The sequence below is a fragment of the Lutjanus erythropterus genome, chromosome 15 (genome assembly GCF_056507025.1).
Source record: "Lutjanus erythropterus isolate fLutEry1 chromosome 15, fLutEry1.hap2, whole genome shotgun sequence".
In the NCBI taxonomy this organism is placed as follows: Eukaryota; Metazoa; Chordata; class Actinopteri; order Lutjaniformes; family Lutjanidae; genus Lutjanus; species Lutjanus erythropterus.
Window position 1 is genome coordinate 38,045,469 of NC_139331.1, and position 19,139 is coordinate 38,064,607.

General features: G+C 42.5%; 1 protein-coding gene across 2 annotated transcripts in view; it reads left to right on the top strand.

Annotated features, from left to right (window-relative positions):
- Nucleotides 1–4,656: 4,656 nt before the first annotated feature.
- LOC146314927 (inverted formin-2-like) overlaps nt 4,657–19,139 on the top strand; it is a 25,316-nt gene continuing 10,833 nt past the window's right edge. The window contains exons 1-11 of one of the 2 annotated variants that reach the window (XM_084737434.1): nt 4,664–4,879; nt 8,169–8,430; nt 8,665–8,780; nt 10,072–10,231; nt 12,249–12,282; nt 13,282–13,423; nt 13,861–13,993; nt 14,617–14,631; nt 14,690–15,196; nt 18,280–18,410; nt 18,505–18,566. In XM_084737434.1, the coding sequence (XP_084593560.1) occupies nt 4,751–4,879; nt 8,169–8,430; nt 8,665–8,780; nt 10,072–10,231; nt 12,249–12,282; nt 13,282–13,423; nt 13,861–13,993; nt 14,617–14,631; nt 14,690–15,196; nt 18,280–18,410; nt 18,505–18,566 (1,691 nt within the window). In that variant the 5' untranslated portion in view covers nt 4,664–4,750. Of the gene's footprint in view, nt 4,880–8,168; nt 8,431–8,664; nt 8,781–10,071; nt 10,232–12,248; nt 12,283–13,281; nt 13,424–13,860; nt 13,994–14,616; nt 14,632–14,689; nt 15,197–18,279; nt 18,411–18,504; nt 18,567–19,139 lie in introns of both variants that reach the window. The other variant, XM_084737433.1, reaches the window with a different exon arrangement.

Consider the following 19,139-nt stretch of genomic DNA (forward strand, 5'->3'; position numbering starts at 1 on the left):
ATATATATCTGTGTGCGTAGGTGTGAAAAATCTTTGAGAGAGTTGCTCTTTCTCTGAAGAATTACCAAGATGGTGTGATGAATCAAATCTCTTTACTTCATGTATCATGGAGAGAAGATTCTCTGAAGATCTTTCAGTTTCTTGCTTCATGTACAAAAACTACAGTTTCTGATTCTTTGGCTGTTGATTCAATCATTCCTTCTTCTTCAGATGTTAGTGATGAGTCATCACAGAAACTGTTCTCAGGACAATGTCCCAGTGATTTTACACTCAACCTTACAGTTATCTTCCTTCCTTACATCTTAGAGACAAAGAATTCCATAATCAATATATTGAATATTCATCACAATTGTTCATCTTCCACAGTTTAAACATCAGTGACTTACAGAAGAATCACAGTTTGAGTCCAATCATCAGTTCTGGAGTCTGATGTGATCATGTTACTCTGTCAACAACAATAACACAGTCCTCCTCCTCTCTCTCCTCCTCCTCCTCTCCTCCTCCTCTCCTCCTCCTCCTCCTCTCCTCCTCCTCCTCCTCCTCTCCTTTCCTCCTCTCCTCCTCCTCCTCTCTTCCTCTCCTCCTCTCCTCCTCCTCTCCTCTCCTCCTCCTCCTCCTCTCTCTCCTCCTCCTCCTCTCCTCCTCTCCTCCTCCTCCTCCTCCTCCTCTCCTCCTCCTCCTCCTCCTCTCCTCTCCTCCTCCTCTCCTCCTCCTCTCCTCCTCCTCCTCCTCTCCTCCTCCTCCTCCTCCTCTCCTTTCCTCCTCTCCTCCTCCTCCTCTCCTCCTCCTCTCCTTTCCTCCTCTCCTCCTCCTCCTCTCTTCCTCTCCTCCTCTCCTCCTCCTCCTCCTCCTCTCCTCCTCCTCCTCTCCTCCTCCTCCTCCTCTCCTCTCCTCCTCTCCTCCTCCTCCTCTCCTCCTCCTCTCCTCCTCCTCCTCCTCTCTTCCTCTCCTCCTCCTCCTCTCCTCCTCTCCTCCTCCTCCTCTCCTCCTCCTCTCCTCCTCCTCCTCCTCTCCTCCTCCTCCTCCTCTCTTCCTCTCCTCCTCCTCCTCTCTTCCTCTCCTCCTCTCCTCCTCCTCCTCCTCCTCTCCTCCTCCTCCTCCTCTCCTCTCCTCCTCTCCTCCTCCTCCTCTCCTCCTCCTCTCCTCCTCCTCCTCCTCTCCTCCTCCTCCTCCTCTCTTCCTCTCCTCCTCCTCCTCTCTTCCTCTCCTCCTCCTCCTCTCCTCCTCCTCTCCTCCGCCTCTGCTCCTCTCCTCCTCCTCCTCCTCCTCCTCTCCTCCTCTCTTCCTCTCTTCCTCTCCTCCTCCTCCTCCTCCTCCTCCTCTCCTCCTCCTCCTCCTCTCCTCCTCTCCTCTCCTCCTCTCCTCCTCCTCCTCTCCTCCTCCTCTCCTCCTCCTCCTCCTCTCCTCCTCCTCCTCCTCTCTTCCTCTCCTCCTCCTCCTCTCTTCCTCTCCTCCTCCTCCTCTCCTCCTCCTCTCCTCCGCCTCTGCTCCTCTCCTCCTCCTCCTCCTCCTCCTCTCCTCCTCTCTTCCTCTCCTCCTCTGCTCCTCCTCTACTAGTTTTTACTACAGAATCACATTATACATTTTATTTCTATTTATATAGTATAATATAGAGCAGTAAATTAAAGAACTGTAGTTACTTAACTTGTAGTTATTGGAGCTGCGCACGCGCACAGATATATAGGCTGGTACCGTGACCTCTGACCCCGCCCACATCATGTGGACGTATAGAGGACTGTCTGCTGCAGCTGGAGCTCAGAGTCTTACCTGAGGACACAGAGACAGAGACAGAGCCGCCGGTTATTACGGTAAATATCAACTTTGATGTCTATCTATCAATAATCATTAAAGAGTTAAGAGTTCGTCTGAGTCGATACGTCAGAGTTTTTAGGAAACTCTTGTGTGAAGGTGAAACGTCACGTTCTGATGTCATTCGTTCGCTGCCGAACCTCGTTTGAAAAACTTTGAATTTCCAAAACGTAGATCTGAGTTTACTGAAACAAAACGCACGACTTAAGACGTTCATTCTTTAAAACGAACAAACAAACAAACAAAAACAACAACAACTTTGAAATCTGATTTTCTGTCTACACGAAACCACCAAAACCGACTTCGCAGGTCGACAAGCAACTGCGTCATTTCTAGATTTATACAGAATAAAAAGCGTTTTGATGAATTCTTTTCATCCCGAGTTCAACGCAACACTCAGTGTGTTTTGATGTTATTTACATCTATTCTACTGTTTGTTTGTTTGTTTGCTGACGTGCAAAGAGACATTAAATCTCTAGATTTTTAAATGGAGTTTGGTGTGATTGGTACAGTGATCCTGGGTGTGTCTCCTCCAGCTGATTGATCACTGTTCAGTGCTGACAGGTGATATTGATCACATGTTGTGAAATATTCAAACTGAGCTCAAACACACAGGAAGTGTAACATTTTATTTTGAACAGATGAGTTCAGTCTGATGTTTGTTTGTCCTTAAATCAATGAGGAAACAGTTTGTCACTTTTCTTCTTGTTGGTTCACATTTAATTAACAACATTAATATCTAATGTGACTCTTCAGTGATCAAATGTTTAGAGTCTTTGTGTTTAAACATTAAAAACGAATTTTTATTTTATCTTTTATCTGTGTCTGTGTGTGTGTGTGTGTGTGTGTGTGTGTGTGTGCGTGTGTGTGTGTGTGTGTGTGTGTGTCTGTGCGTGTGTGTGTGTTCTAAGTGTTCTCTGTTGACATGACAGTTATTTTATTTCATACGAATGTCTAAAATCTTTTGAGTTACAGTGTAAAATGATTCCAACATGTTTGAACAGATTTAAATCTGTGAGTTCAATATTTGAATAAGTAACTAAAGTCAATATCTCAGTGGAATCAAATCTAACGTTTTATTTTACAAAGTCTGATGCATCACATGACTTTCCTGCATTTAAAATAAAATATTGTGACATGAAAAGTCAGAGTGAAGTTTGCACAGAATGAAGAACAGAGACATCAGTCAGTGTCTCCATCCTGTCCTCTAACGCTGAGAGACGAGTGTCTCTTTGTTGGGGTGGACAGATTGATCCTGCAGGATCAATACTTCCATTGATTTGGTAGCGATTCCTTTTTAAAAACTCGATAAGTTCTGAACGTGAGCTCCTGCATCACTTTCAGACGTTTTCAGTCTTAATAACTTTATTTTTATCAAAACATATTTGGTTGACCTGAGTCACATGACTGTGGAAACCAATGAGACGGAAGAAGTGATGGACGCTTCTCTTCTGCACTTTGTGTTTGTGACGTGAGCGTCAGAGAGAATGAAGGCAGGCGGGAAGGAAACGGCGTGTTTTTCACCTGTTGATAAAAATCCTGCGAGATGCAGGTAGAACCTTCTGATCTGTTTGGAATGATCAGGTTCTATCTGCAGAACATGAAAAGAAGCTTTGAAAGAACAAACAGTTTACTCTTAATTTATTTTAAACCATAAAATCAGAGTTGTAAGCAGGACTGTGATTATTCCACGTCACCGCATGAATTCATGACTTTACATTTGGAAAAGTTTGACCAAAACATCAGTGAATATTTTTATTTCGTGTTGTCGGTAAATGATGGAGGTCAGTTCCTCCAGGATCTCACTTTTTAAAAATACCTTTAAGAACATTTGATCTGGATTCTGTGTAGAACTGGATTAACAAATCCATATCCTGTTTTTGCAGGATCAGGATCACGTGTCCTGGTTTTGAGATGTAATCCTCTCTGGATGATTCTGATCTGGATTAAAAGTTTAGAAACACTGAGAATCAGAATCAGATCATTGATTATTGATGTTGTTTATTGTAAATCATCAGGGTCTTTTCAGGACAGATTTGTTTGTGGGACACAGAAAAAATAGAATAGTGTTCAGATCACGAGCCGGCTGGACAGACAGCGTGTCACCAGACGTCCATAGAGAGACAATGGGCAGACAGAGGACAGAGGACAGAGGACAGACTCTGCAGTGTTAGTTGAAGCTATGACAAAAATGTCCTCAGTGGTACTGTGTGTGTTTCCAGCTCTGAGACGTTTGTCCTGCAGGAGACTCAGTGTGTCTCTGAGTGTCTTGGTGAGACCTTCTCAAATAAAACTGCTGCTGAATAATAAAAGTTTCCTCCATATTGAAGAACGCCTCCAAAATAAAATAAAAATGAGTTTTAATAAAGAGGTTTTTCTGTAGAGCTGCTGCAGGTGGTCAATCAAAAGGAATTTTAATTTAATTTGTATTTTGATCATTGATTTGCTGCTTTCTTAAAATCTAAATGTGCTCATAAATGTTTGTTTTCTGACGTATTTTAGACTGAATCAATAATTGATTAATAGAGAAAATAATCAACAGATTGACTGAATGTAATGAAAACTCTACAACACCACAATAAATTTCCCTGATATTTTAAAATTAAAAGATGAAAAATGTCATTTTATTAAATAATAAATCTGCAGCAAATTGTTTTTTCTTTTTGAATCAAATCAAATCAAAGTTGCAGTTCTGACCTAAAAAATATTATCATGAGTTCACTTTAATGAAGGTTTGAATTATGTGCAAATAGTTAACGGTGTAATATCATAGTTCAGATCCTCACAGTCTTTTTTTTTTTATCATGCCCTGAAACACATCAGTCAATCATCAATCGATCAGCTGACCACATGTCAATACAGAGCAGCAGATGGAAGCTGATTGGACATTTTAAGATCAATAATAACCTTCATTCTCGTCTCTCTGCAGCGTCTGCTTGTCATGGCGGCCAAAACTAAATGGGGGGCGGTGAAAAACCGTGTGACAGGAAGTCCCGCCCACGACCCGGACGCCATGCTGGAGGCAAATCTGGAGAACGCCGACCCCGAACTCTGCATCCGACTGCTACAGGTACGACTGCTGCCACCTGGTGGACACTGCAGGAAACAACATGAGAACTTTAGATTCACAGATCTACGAGAAACAAGATGGACACCGTTTAAACATGACGAAGATGATGATGATGATGATGATGATGATGGTACTAGCGCAGTACCTGTTGACCTCTGGTGTTGCAGCTTTCACACTCGTTATCAGAACGTGAACATGAAGAATTAGTCGAGGTCTGATCAGGTATAAACCGACAGAGACGTTAATATTTGGATTAATCTATCAACTGTTTTTTTAAATTAGTCCATTAACCTACCAACTAATTTATCAAGTTATTCTTTAGATTATTTTTATTACTCAATTACTGTAGTCTAACAATTAATAAACTCAAAATAAGTGTTAATATTATTATAATGTCCACATCAACGCTGTGTTCTGAGAGGCCTGGTAATAATAAAAGGTCTTATCTGTCAGACCGCGTCTTCTTCTTATTGTCATTATTATTATTATTATTATCATTTTTTACTTTCATTGATTATTTATTTATTAATTTTTCTATGCTGAAAGTGTGGAACAATGATGACACTCATTAACCTCCAGGTGGCGCTGTAACAATCAAGTTTATGTTTTTGCAGTTATATTGAAAACAAGTTGACGTAGACCAAATCCTTTTTCATCATTTTATTTTCCCAATTCATCTTCTTTTCTAAATTAGTCTTCTGTTTTAAAAATGTTAACTTTTATGACTTTTTATCGGTTTTATCAAAATGTTTTCACCAAACAAAATCAGTCAGCATCATCCACCGACTTGGCTGATCTATAGTTATCAAAGGAATTTTGGTTCATCGATCAGTTTGGATTTCAGGAGCCAATCTGTTTTTATCAAAACATCACATTTTCAAAAACTTGCAATAACTCATGAACGCATCGAGATATCAAGTCCACAAAGTTCATATGTCGTAGTTAAGGGCTGAAAGGATTCCTTGAGTAACTCGATTACTAAAAAGCCTTGAGGTAACTAATGTGCCGAGGTAGAGGTGGGCTCAGTGGACACGTAAAGCTGTGAATCATCAGAGGAGGAGTGAAAATGGTCACCATGGCGCTGGAGGACGTTGCCAAGACGGAGGAGATAAATGATCAACATGAGGTTCTCAAATACTGAACCATGTGGAACTCTGTGATAAACTGTGGAGCTTTTTGATCAGTAGTTCTCAATCTGTCCTGTCTGAAACCATTTAAACACAGCGTCCCTGATTCCATGCTGGTAAGACGAGGAGCCGATGAGGTCTGGTATCGAATGAGGAGAGGGAGGTTCTTCTGTGCCGTGTTTGACTGGAATCGTTGGAGATGAATGGCAGAGTGGATGTGGACTGGTGGTCGTTTTGTTCGTTCAAGTCGAGTCCAGGTCTTTTTTTTTTCAGAGAAGGAGGGACTATAGCAGAAGTCAAAGAGGAGCTGGTAATGGAGGTTCTCAGAGGACCCAGATCCAGGTTCTGGAGTTAGATGTGACTTATGTTGTCAACCACTGTGGGGCGCTGTAGAGTTGTGGCTCATGACATTCACATGTAAAGCTGATAGACTGAGAGATGGCCCTGATTTGCATAATTTCCCATGATGCATTGCTGAGAGTTAAGCAAAAAGCCCCAGGTTGGAATCGAACAGGGGCCTCAGCAGGACTCCAGCTTCAGTGGATGAAACACACGCAGTTCACCAGCAGACGCCCATAAATTTTCCGTTTTATATTCCAAAATGCAAATGTTACTTTTTGTTGGTGTTTGTGGTGTGTTTATTCAGAAAATGGAGGTTTATGGTGATGATTGTCCTTGTTGTATCTGTTTCTTGTCACAGGAAGGTGTCGTACATCCAGCTGGGTATCTATGTTCAGGCCCTTATCAATATTACAGTTGTGACAAAGATCTGCAATGGAAACAGAATATTTTACAGTTTAATGATAAACTTTATTGTCCAAAACGACATCAGAGCTCTGAACTTAACTGAACTAAAGCTTTCAATATTTTTAAATAACTATAAATAAAAAACACAAATATATACATTAAACCTGAACAGGGCTGCAGCTGACAACTTTTCTGATAATTGATTAGTCATTGATTATGAGAGCAGTGACAGAGGGAGGTAAGTGTTTGCTGTTAATGTTCCTGCAGAACCTCAGCTCACACTGCAGACCGTGTTCATCAACAGTTCCACCGAGCGCCTCCGTTTTTATTCTCAGTGACTTTATCCACTGTAAACCTGAACTGTCACCGTCTGGATTTATGTGTCAATATGTCAAGTGTGATCAAAGAGTTCTAGATAAATGCAGCAGAAGCATAAAAAATGCCTATCGGGGCTTTTTGATTGGCTCTTCTGGCCACTCTGAGTCAAACTGTGCCATGCTGACCTGCAGGTCAGAACAAGTTAAAGGTTTTATCTTTCTTTTAAAAATATTTAGCGAGCTGGGATCTCTGACATTGTCACGACCCCCAAGTTGGGCTGACGGGTGTAACAATAAATAAATTAACCAGGTGAAAAATGAAGAAGGGAGAACTGAGACAAAGGTGTAAACAAAAATTCTTTTTATTAACAAATTCAGCGTAAAATTAAGTTAACTCTGGTTTTATTTAATTTGTTAAAAAAATAGCAGAGGAAGTTACAAAAAAAAACTATTGCTCATCCAGTTATTTATTGTTAAAAGACAGGTAGTGGTGTAGTTTACAGCACAGACGTCCAGATGTGTGTCATCTGCATAACTATGGAAACACAAAGACACAAGGAGCCACTGGAGAGGAGTCACAGGTTCCTGACCTTAGACTGATAATGCTGTGACAGGAAAATATCGGATCAATAGTTATTAGTTTACCAATAAATTGGTCTGCCCATTATATTACATTGTAATGCAGATAGATATGAAAAGGGCCGTTAGCATAATGTAGTGATATGAATATCTGCTGGCGATCCAGCGGCTCTGAGCAGCTCGTTGTCATTAAGTTACAGAGGTGTTTTCATTTAGACTTTGAGTTTTAACTTTTATTTTCATATCAGCAGAAATAATATATTCATGTCATTGTGAAGTTATTTAAAGGTTTTCAGAATAAAATGTTTTTTTTAAGTTACAGTAAAAATTAATCTCTGTTCGTGTATGAATGACATTAAAGTAGTTTAAGATGTGGAACCTTTGAAGAGACGTGAAATTTGTAACTTTTTTCAACAACTTGTAAAGAAGAGATCAGAAGAAGAAGCTCGAGGGAGACGGAGTGTAAGATGTTAATGTCTGTCTCTGAGCTCCTGTCCTCTCTCCTCATGTCCCCTTCAGGTTCCCACGGTGGTGAACTACTCTGGTCTGAGGCGACGATTGGAGACGAGCGATGAGGCCTGGATGGTTCAGTTCCTGGAGCTGCAGGGTCTGGACCTGCTGATGGAGGCGTTGGAGCGACTGTCGGGTCGCGGCTGCGCTCGTATTGCCGACGCTCTGCTGCAGCTGACCTGCGTCACCTGCGTCCGAGCCGTCATGAACTCATCAGCAGGACTGCACTTCATCCTGGACAACCATGGCTACGTCAGGACCCTGACCCAGGGTAGGTTCATCAGGTCGTATCCACCGTTTGACACCTGTTTTTCAACTGGCGTCTCCATGGTGATGAGTCCTCATCCAAAATGTCAACACACACCCCTCCTTCATATTCTCTTCCTTTTTCTTTGGTTCTCCTGGTGAACCAACTCACCCGACTCACAACACACCTGTCTGATCCTATTGGTTGTTGGGCAGTCACATGACCTGTGCTCACCTGTGTGTCTGTGTCCCCCCTCAGCTCTGGACACGCCTAACGTCATGGTGAAGATGCAGGTGTTTGAGCTGCTGGCGGCTCTCGCTCTCTTTGACCCTCAAGGACACCACCTGGGCCTGGACGCCCTCGACCACTATAAGGTGACGAGTCACAACATCCACAGAGGTCATTTAACGAGTCACAACATTCACAGAGTTCATTTAACGAGTCACGACATTCACAGAGTTCATTTAACGAGTCACAACATCCACAGAGGTCATTTAACGAGTCACGACGTCCAGAACGTTCATGTCACAACGTGACATCAGAGATGGTCATAATATGTAAGGACCAATTTTTCAACTAACAAGGCTGTGAGAGGATTAATTAATCAATCAATCAAGAAAGCAATCAACAGATTGATCGACAATGACAATAATAGTTGCAGCCGTCGAATAAACATCACAATATTAATGATATCAGTTTTAGAGATTTATTTGGGGTAAAGTAATACTGATAGTAATCAACTGACATAAGATAATGTATAAAATACTCAGTAAATTAGTTGTTGGAGTTTGTGTGTTGTGTTCGGCAGCAGTGAGTGTAAAGCTTTAAATCCAGCGAGGTTGTGTTTGAATCAACGTGAGCAGAGACACAGCAGAGTGAACAGGACGTATTTATCTGTTATCAGGGTGTAACTGCAGATAACACTCAGAGCAAACACCCCACATCATTTTTCACATGGAGGGCGTGTCCTGTCTCTGCACAGGCTTGTTTTGTCCCCCTCTGAACCCAGAGGTGAGGCATGATGGGATACCATCCCTCGCCATCATGTCCACGCTTCAGTTATCAAAAATCAAATATCTGCTCTTCTGCCAGCTGAACACAGAAGACTGGAGTTAACAAACAATCCTGATGTGTTTGTGACTGCTGTTAATCCAAAGTACAAAAACTTCACAGATCTGCAACAATTAAAAAAAAGTATTAAATTAATTGGCAACTATTTTGATAATTGATTAATGTTTTTGAGTAATTTCTTCAAGAAAAAATGTGAATATTTTCTGGTTTCTTTCCTCTCTGACAGTAAACTGAATATCTTTGAGTTGTGGACAAAACAAGACATTTGAGGACGTCATCTTGGGCTTTGAGAGACATTTTATGGATCAAACAACTGATCGATTAATCAAGAAAATAATTGTCATTTTAATTAATGATGAGATTACTAGTTGCAGCCCTATTTTAACTTCTGAAGCCAAACATATCAGGATAAACCAGATGATGTATCATGATGAAACTTTATGAATATTTCAGGTAAAATCTTCTTTTCAAATACTGTTTAATAGGATGAGAAAGAAAAAAGGAACAAACAGAGAACGTTTCTTTCAGTTTGAGAACGTTGGACCTGGTGGTGTTCTGGTGAAAATAAATGTCTCGTTCTGTGTTTCTGTTCAGAGTCTGAAGAAGCAGCAGTATCGCTTCAGTGTGATCATGAACGAACTCCACGCCACCGATAACGTCCCGTACATGGTGACGCTGATGAGCGTCATCAACGTGCTCGTGTTGGGACAAGAAGACCTGAGGAAGAGGGACCGTCTGCGACAGGAGTTCATCGGTACGATGACGTCACGGTATCACTAGAACACAGATATTACTGAGTGAAGGAATGGTAATAACATCTGTAATAACAACATTAATACTCATATCACACAGCTTATTAATTATAATGATTGTGATTGTTGACTGTAATAGATTAGACATTACCAGTTACTGTCATTAAAGTTACTTTATAGTATTACTGTCCGTGCAGAGTGACACAGCTTCCTAACTGGAAGTGACGTGAGCGAGCAAACGTCAGATGGTTTCAGGTTTTTCTAACAAAGACGTCCTAACCTGCTCCGAGCGTCTGCAGGCTGTCAACATCAGTTCTGATGAGCTTCTTCACTCATCAAAGCAGTCAGCAGGAGGAGGAGAGACTAACTAATGAGGCTGAGAACCAACACGTCGTACATGATTCACAAGATCCTCACGAAGAACAAGAGTTGGAGGGAAGAAAAGGGAACTTAAGGCAGTTATGAGTAAATAAACTGACCTCCAACTACATAGAAACAAGGCTGCCTTCAGAAAATCACATTCATTTTGAATAAATAAGTCAGATGCTGAACTTACTGCAGAGGGAGAAATAAAGTGTTTCCAGTGAGGAAGTGGTGTGATGCATCAGACTGGACACATACTTGCTTTTAGCTGTGTGCTCTATGCATCATGGGAGCGTCCATTTGGAGTGACGGTTGTCCTCAGAAGTGAACAAACGTGTCATTAAACAGCAGCTGTATCTCTGGCCTCTTGTGGCGAGCGTCTGTGGCCACCTTGAGAAATGGTGCTACACCTGGTGCCCTTTTTTTTTCAGCTACTCTGAACATTTTAAGTTGAAAATCTCAGACTTTTTAAATGGAGACATGTTGTCACCCTGGTAACCAAGACCAGGGTCTTTTCCGAGACTGAACTGATGTGTGTGCGGGAGAGCTGAAAGAAAGAGGTTTCTAAAAGTGTCTGTGTGTTCAGTTCAGAGGACTTTTGTAGATTCGAACTGAATCTCTGTGGTCTGTGATCTGTAGTTTTACTGCTGATAGTAATCTCATTACTGCAGGTGAAAACCAAACATTTTCTGATTTTGCTGCTTCATACTAAAAGTTTTTAGATAACAAAATATCGTTCTTCATTGTGAAGAATTTAAAGGAAATGCATGTTGTTAACTAGCGTTTTACTTGTGACGGGCCCATATCAAGACGCACCTTCAAGCGGGCAGCTCAAATCTTACCTTACAGGGCGACGAGTCAAACCAAGACAGATCATCTTCCTGTTGGACCTCACAGTGAAAAAATATCAAACAAATAGATAATAAATCCCAGACGAGCAGTGCTATACTGTGCAGTAGTGGTCATAGAAACAAACCCACGTGGACACGAGGCCTTTTGTGTTGCTTTCACCAAACTAACCGCAGATGTTTAACTCGATGTTATAAAATGGAGGGTGATGTTTCCTAGCAGTATCCCTGCAAATGTTCTTTTAATGTAAACCTGTGGTAAAAAGGTGTTTTGATTATTCACCCTGTTTCTGCAGCTCCAACGCTCACTCAGCTGTTTCTCATGGACATAACTGTGACCTGGAACATTTATTTAGGCTTCAGGTCTATTTTTCACAATGTGTGTGTAAACACAAGGTTGATGTCCAATAAAAAAACAGAAAAAAATATACTTGTCTATATTCTACAGCCTAGTTGGAGTTTTGGTGCACCATCTGTAATGTTGGCTATAAATTCCCTTGATCATGGAATCATTGCTGTGCAAAATGATTGTGATCAGGTGATCATGTAATAATGATGACAGGTCTAGATTTTTATGTTGTTCCAGGTGGTTACTAAGATGTTTCTGTGGTTGCTAGGTTAGTAAAAGGTGGTCGCTATGACATCAGTTAGTGGTTTCTCTGGTGGCGACCTTTCTGTTGATGATGGTAATATCAGTGAAAACATGGAGGACATGTTGGAATGTTTCTGCTCTGTTGACATGGAGACCAAGACTCTAATTCAACTGAAAATCAGAATCAGATTATTTAACAAAATCATGTTGTTGCAGGCCTGCAGCTGCTGGATCTCCTACCCAGACTGAGGTACGTGTCTGTCTGTCTGTCTGCCTGCCTGCCTGCCTGCCTGCCTGCCTGCCTGCCTGTCTGCCCGCCCGCCCGCCCGCCTGCCTGTCTGTCTGTCTGTCTGTCTGTCTGCCTGCCTGCCTGTCTGTCTGTCTCTCTGACTGACTGTCTGTCTGTCTGTCTGTCTGTCTGTCTGTCTGTCTGTCTGCCTGCCTGCCTGCCTGTCTGTCTGTCTGTCTGTCTGTCTGTCTGTCTGTCTGTGGCATGTCTTGAGAACCATTCCTCTGATGGACTTCACACTTTATTTAATATGGGTTGGGTTCCAGACTTGAAAAGTCACATGTCACATGTTTTGCTGCTCTGATTGGTTGTAGGTCTGTCCTGCCTGAAACTCAGATCAGATTGTCAAACCAGGCAGTATTGTACCAGGCGCTCTGATAAGCCGTCCATTTTCTGCTCCAGCACTTCTGTCCATAGGAGACTCTGGCTGCTGTTTGAGTGACATCACTTGATCAAACCTTTTCTAACAGTCCACACTACAAAATAAGTAATAAAAGTTTGTATGATTCGTGCTGATATTGCATCGGATCGATATCGGTATCGACCAATACTCAAGGCTGCGATATTGGTATCGTATCGGAAGTGAAAAAGTTGTATCGGGACATCCCTAGTACAGAACATCTCTGGACCAAGCTGGAAGAAGTTACTCTTTTAGATTTTAATATTCCTGACAGTTTCACTGCAGGTGGACCTCAAAGTTTGCTCACCTGTAGAGAACAGATCTGTGAGTGACCACGCCCTGAACAGTCACATACGATCAGTGGCCACAGCCTAAACGGCCTTATGCACTGATTGATCACGCCCCAACCGGTCTCGTGCACTGCAGGACCGTGCCCTGAATGGTCATGCGTTCTGAACGGCCACGCCCTGAGTGTGCTCTGAGGTAGCCTCTAATAATCAACAATCAACATGTGGACAACGTGTGGTCAGTCGGTCACCTTTATCTCCGTCTGTCTCCAGAGAGACAGCGGATGAGGACCTGAACATCCAGTGTGATGCGTTTGAGGACTCTCTGACAGAGGATGAGGAGGAGATGGAGAGACTTTATGGAGGCATTGACATGTGCAGCCACCAACAGGTCTTTAATTTGCTCTTCACTAAGGTAATGTTCTCCTACAACAACTCCACCTCGACCTTTAACATAAACACCCACCCTCAACATTCTCACCTCTGCTCACTAACATATCTCTCACCTTCAACTCTATAAGCTACACCTGCAAAAACCTCACCTTCAACTTTTGACATCTTCACCTCACTCCTCATCATGATGAGGTGCACCTGCACCTTCAACCTGCAGAAAGCCCACATTCAACCCCAACTTCAGCTAGGTCTTCACTTTAACCTGAAACGCTGCTTTCAACATCTCCACCTGCAACATGTTCACCTCACTCTTCACCAAGGCACCACTCACCTAATCCTGCACAAAATAAACCCTCCGCAGCATCGGCTCCAACACCTGATGCCAAAACTAAAGTTTTTTAAGGAAGGCTGCACATCCATCTCTCTCTGTACCTGTCCTCTGCCTCCCTCTCTGTCCAGGTGTCCAGCAGTCCGTCCTCGGTCCAGCTGCTGTCCATCCTTCAGGCCTTGTTGTCGGTGGATCCGGACAGAGCCGAGGTCTGGTTAGCTCTGGAGCTGCTGGCTGACCGAGCCATGCTGCTGTCTCAGGACTGTAAGTTTGACCAAATACACTCTTATCCCTTCTGTTGGTAACAGAGTTTCTGGAAAACTTTAATGTACCAGAGATGTTCCAGGAAAATATTTACTGTATTATTGGATGGATGGATGGATGATGGACGATGGATGGATGGATGGATGGATGGATGATGGAGGATGGATGGATGCATGGATGGATGATGGACGATGGATGGATGGATGGATGGATGGATGGATGGATGGATGGATGGATGGATGGACGATGGATGGATGGATGGATGCATGGATGGATGGATGGATGGATGGATGGATGGATGGATGGATGATGGATGCATGGATGGATGCATGGATGGATGGACGATGGATGGATGATGGATGCATGGATGGATGCATGGATGGATGGATGGATGGATGGATGCATGGATGGATGGACACCTCTACCTCAGAGCCTTGTCCTAACTATGTCCTTATTTCAAGGGATGTTACAAGAACTGATACTTCAGTACCAAGTTGATGCCAAAATCCTGGAAACAGTTGTTTTTCTACAGTAATGTTCGTACTTTCACACTTGATGTATTGCGGCTTGTATTTTTTCGGACTGAGGTTGATTTTTTTTAAGTGTCTCCTCTCTTTCTCTAGATTGGTTGTATACAGGTGTGTCATTTTTCTTCTTTTCGTCATCATCACTCATGTTGATTCTGTCGACCTGCAGCTGACGTAGATTCTGCTGATTCTCTGCTGGAGAGGCTCCTCCCCCACAAGTCCCCCTCATCCAATCACTGGGTCAGAACAATCGACAGGGCAGTGCAGACTCTACTACCAGACTGTCCTCCTGGCCAATCGGAGCACATCATCAAAGATGTCCCGACTACTGTGTCTTCTCAAACTCCCCCCCACCCTCCTCCCCCTCCCCCCCTTCCCCCTCCTTCTTCCTTTAGTTTCCCTCCCCCCTTACTTGGTATGGGAGCTCCTCCTGCGCCTCCCTCTCCTAATATGGGAACACCTCCCCCCCCACCTCCTCCCCCTTTACTTGGTATGGGAGCTCCTCCCCCTCCCCCCCCCTTACCTGGTATGGCTCCTCCACCACCCCCTCCTCCAGGTGACATCGTAGCCCAGACAGCTCAGGGTCTGGGCAGGTCATATTCCAGCCCCGCCCCCTGTCCCACCCTCCGTATGAAGAAGCTGAACTGGCAGAAGCTCCCGTCCAGAGCGGTCACAGGTGAGTCTCATGAGGTTTTAACATCCATCAGTAAGAAGTTAAAAGTGCTCGGTTAAAGCCTGTTGAAACTAATAATTTCCACTGCACCGTGTGCAAGAAAACACCCAGATTACAATTTTAAGACATAAAGACATTTGAGTCACATGAGAAGTCAGAAATAAAACGCCACCAGCAAACATCTGTCATCTGACCTGTATTCACATCTGGAGCATCACCGCTCATTTTTCTTCATGTCCCTCTGACTGATTTTTGTCAGTATAGGTGTGAAATAGATTTAATTTGTTTTAAAAAGTTCTTCATGAGTCTTAAATGTAACTTTTTTTGTACAAAATTCCAATAAGTTCATTTCGTTGACTAACAGAATGTTTGATCTTCTTCTTTGGTAGCATTTTAAAACGTTCTCCTTTCACTGATTATTCAAGAAAAAATGGGATCGTGTCTTGTGTGGAATGTCTGCAGGAACATGTGTGAAAACAGCATTAATCAGTAGGGATGCATCGATCGACCGACCAGAGACCAGAGACCTGAGACCGGAACCGGCCAGGGTTCAGCGTGACTGGCCCTGACCGGTAATCAGCCAGTCAGCATCGCTTATCTGAATCTGTACCAGTCAAATTCACACACATGCTCTGCACGATGGTCACGTCATGCACGCAGTGACGCAGACTGCAACATCACAGCCACACACACACTCAGATACACACCTGCATGAAATCAGCGTTGGCAACAGATTCCAAGAATAGGATAGGAGGACAGTCACCATGGCGACAGTAAACTGGCTGAGACATCGAGCACTTCTGGAGAAAAAGTTAATTAACAGGCCATGTTTCATTATAAACATCCAATTTAATTTAACATTAAAGAAAAGTTGCAAAAATATTTGTGTTTTCCATCAATTATAGTTTTTAGAAAGGCTGAAAATTGGAATCGGCTGGTCAGACTCTTAAAAACTCAGACATCTCTATCAGTCAGTGTTGACTGTTCTTATCCGTCTCCACACAAGTTTATTCATCAGGTTTGTAGCTTTGTAGACCGTAACAGAGTCCCAGAGCGTTGAGCTCACTCGTTTCTGTTGAAAAGAAAAACCCCTGTATCTCACTGACTGAGACGATTCGATACGTATCTCGATATACACGTTCAATGATACGATATATTTTATAAATCTTTAAGTGGTCAACGATTCGGTTCGATACGATTCAGCTCTGTCACGATACGACGCAGTGTGTCAGTCTTTACATTCTGATCCAGTTAACGCTCCGTCTGTAGAGAGATGTTAGTGTCAAAAATAAATCCTGATAGTTTGACTAAATACAGTAACAGAGAGGAGGAGACACTACAGTGACGTTAACGTCTTATTATGAGTCTCGTGTGTAAATGAGAATCAGAGAACAAACTTTCAAACAGTTTAAAATGTGAGTGTTTGTGCAGTGAGACGATGAGCTGCTGTGGTTCAGATCAGTGTGGAGGAACAGTGACGTGTTTCCTGTTCTCACAGTCACATGACGTCTCTGTCCTCTGACATGTTTTACATCAATGATCTGCAGCAGCGTTTCTCAGCTTTATTATTAAACACAAACTTATTCTACATTTGAGCGTTATGAACGTTTGGTGGAGCGACACGGTACGATGTCACTTCTGTCGCTGTTTTCGGCGCCGTCTGTTTGAAGTAAATGAAGAGGAGACACAGGAGAGAGAGGAGGGAGCGCTTGTTTTTGTGATAGCGGCAGCGGGCGTCCAGTGAGGGCGGTGCAGAGAGAGACGGGAGGAGAGAGAGGACGGAGGAAAGTTACGGCAGCAGCTCACTGATCCCAAAATTAAACGTCTGCACGTCCTGATGAGACGTATTGATACGTTAGAGCTGCATCGATTGGTTTCTGATTCATGTTCAGTTTTTTACCAATGCAGGTCGTCTGAACCGATGATCTAACACATTAAAGTCTGATTCATCGGCACATGAGCGAATCGTTACACCCCTAGTATATATACATATATGTATGTGTGTGTATATACATATATGTATGTGTGTATATATACATATATGTATGTGTGTGTATATACATATATGTATGTGTGTGTATACATATATGTATGTGTGTATATATACATATATGTATGTGTGTGTATACATATATGTATGTGTGTATATATACATATATGTATGTGTGTATATATACATATATGTATGTGTGTGTATACATATATGTATGTGTGTATATATACATATATGTATGTGTGTATATATGCATATATGTATGTGTGTGTATACATATATGTATGTGTGTATATATACATATATGTATGTGTGTATATATACATATATGTATGTGTGTGTATATACATATATGTATGTGTGTGTATACATATATGTATGTGTGTATATATACATATATGTATGTGTGTGTATACATATATGTATGTGTGTATACAGCTAATACAACAACTAATCCTACATCTATCATTAGGTATAACCTTTTCAGATAACTTTTACAGGTCGTCTAGCAGCATCTTTTATCTTTTCAAAATCGATACATGGCGTATCTAACTACAGGAAACAGGAAAGACGTTCTGGCAGGTACCAAGCCTCCTCAGCTAAATTCTGTTTGGCAAGTTCTTCAATATTTATTTATTGAATGTGGTAAAAATGGTCTAAAATGAACTCCGAGCCCAAAGTGGTTGGACATTTACTGTGATGAAAGCAACGAAAGACGAGCTGTAAAAAGTGACGGGTCATCATCGGTCCAATCTGCACGAGGACGCGTACAGCAGACTGTCTGTCCTTAAAATCCAGAAACGTATTTGGACAAACAATTTCAATCACTTATTGTCATTTTGCCTCAGTCATCATCCTGAACTGATATTATTTTTATTTACTCATATCTTTATTTTATTTTGGTCGTGTTTACTTTCATTGCAAAATTAGTCTGAAATGTATTTAAATGGTGGCATTAAAAAAAAAAACTCACTGCGTCCCACCAGGACGCGTACTGGCCAACTTTCCTGTATGTGGATCACAGACGGAACTTGCAGGAGACGAAGAACATGCTGAAAATGTGCTGATGTCCACGTCTGCCGTCTCTCTACAGCTCATCAGTCCATGTGGACGTCAGTGTCTTTTGACTCGGTGGAACCAGATTACTGCAGCATCGAGCAGCTCTTCAGTCTCCCTCCAACTGAGACCAAGAGCAGAACCAAAGCCAAGACCGAGCCCAAAGAGGTGCACCTGCCACTCCACAGCCAATCAGGTTCAACATGGAGTCACATGTCCTCGGTTCTGAATGTCCAGTCAGTAAATGTCTTTTGGTCCACAGATTTCTTTCATCGACGCCAAGAAAAGTCTCAACCTCAACATCTTCCTGAAGCACTTCAGATGGTGAGACATTCTTTCTCTCAGTCAGTCTTCAAGCCAATAGAAACACGACTCTGCAGTGACATCACTCCTAGTCATAAGAAGACTGAGACAGGTGAAGGACAGGTGGACTGTCTATGGTGCTGTGTTCATTATGTTAAGTTTGGAGACAGCAGGGTGTCGAGGTGTCTGACACTCTTTACTTGTCTCTGCTTCGTGCTCTACCTGTCCATTTCATCACACTTGTCCTTGACCTGTCCTTCACCTGTCTTACCTGTGCTGCACCTGTCATTTACCTTTATTTGATTTGTCTCTCATGTTCTACCTGTCCTTCACCTGTTGTCAAAATGTCTTTTGTGTCCCACACATCTGTCACATCTCACCTGTCCTTGACCATTTCTTTTCTTGTCCCACCTGTCCTTCACCTCTCTTGATCCTCCTCCAGCCTCAGTTGTCGTTCACCTGTCTCATCTGTCCTTTACCTGTCCTCCATATAAAATTCCTGTTGTCACATCACAGCTGTTCTTGGCCTTCCTGTCCTTCCATCTTTCTCACCTGTGTTCCTCTTGTCCTCTTTAGTCTCACCTGTTCTTTCCT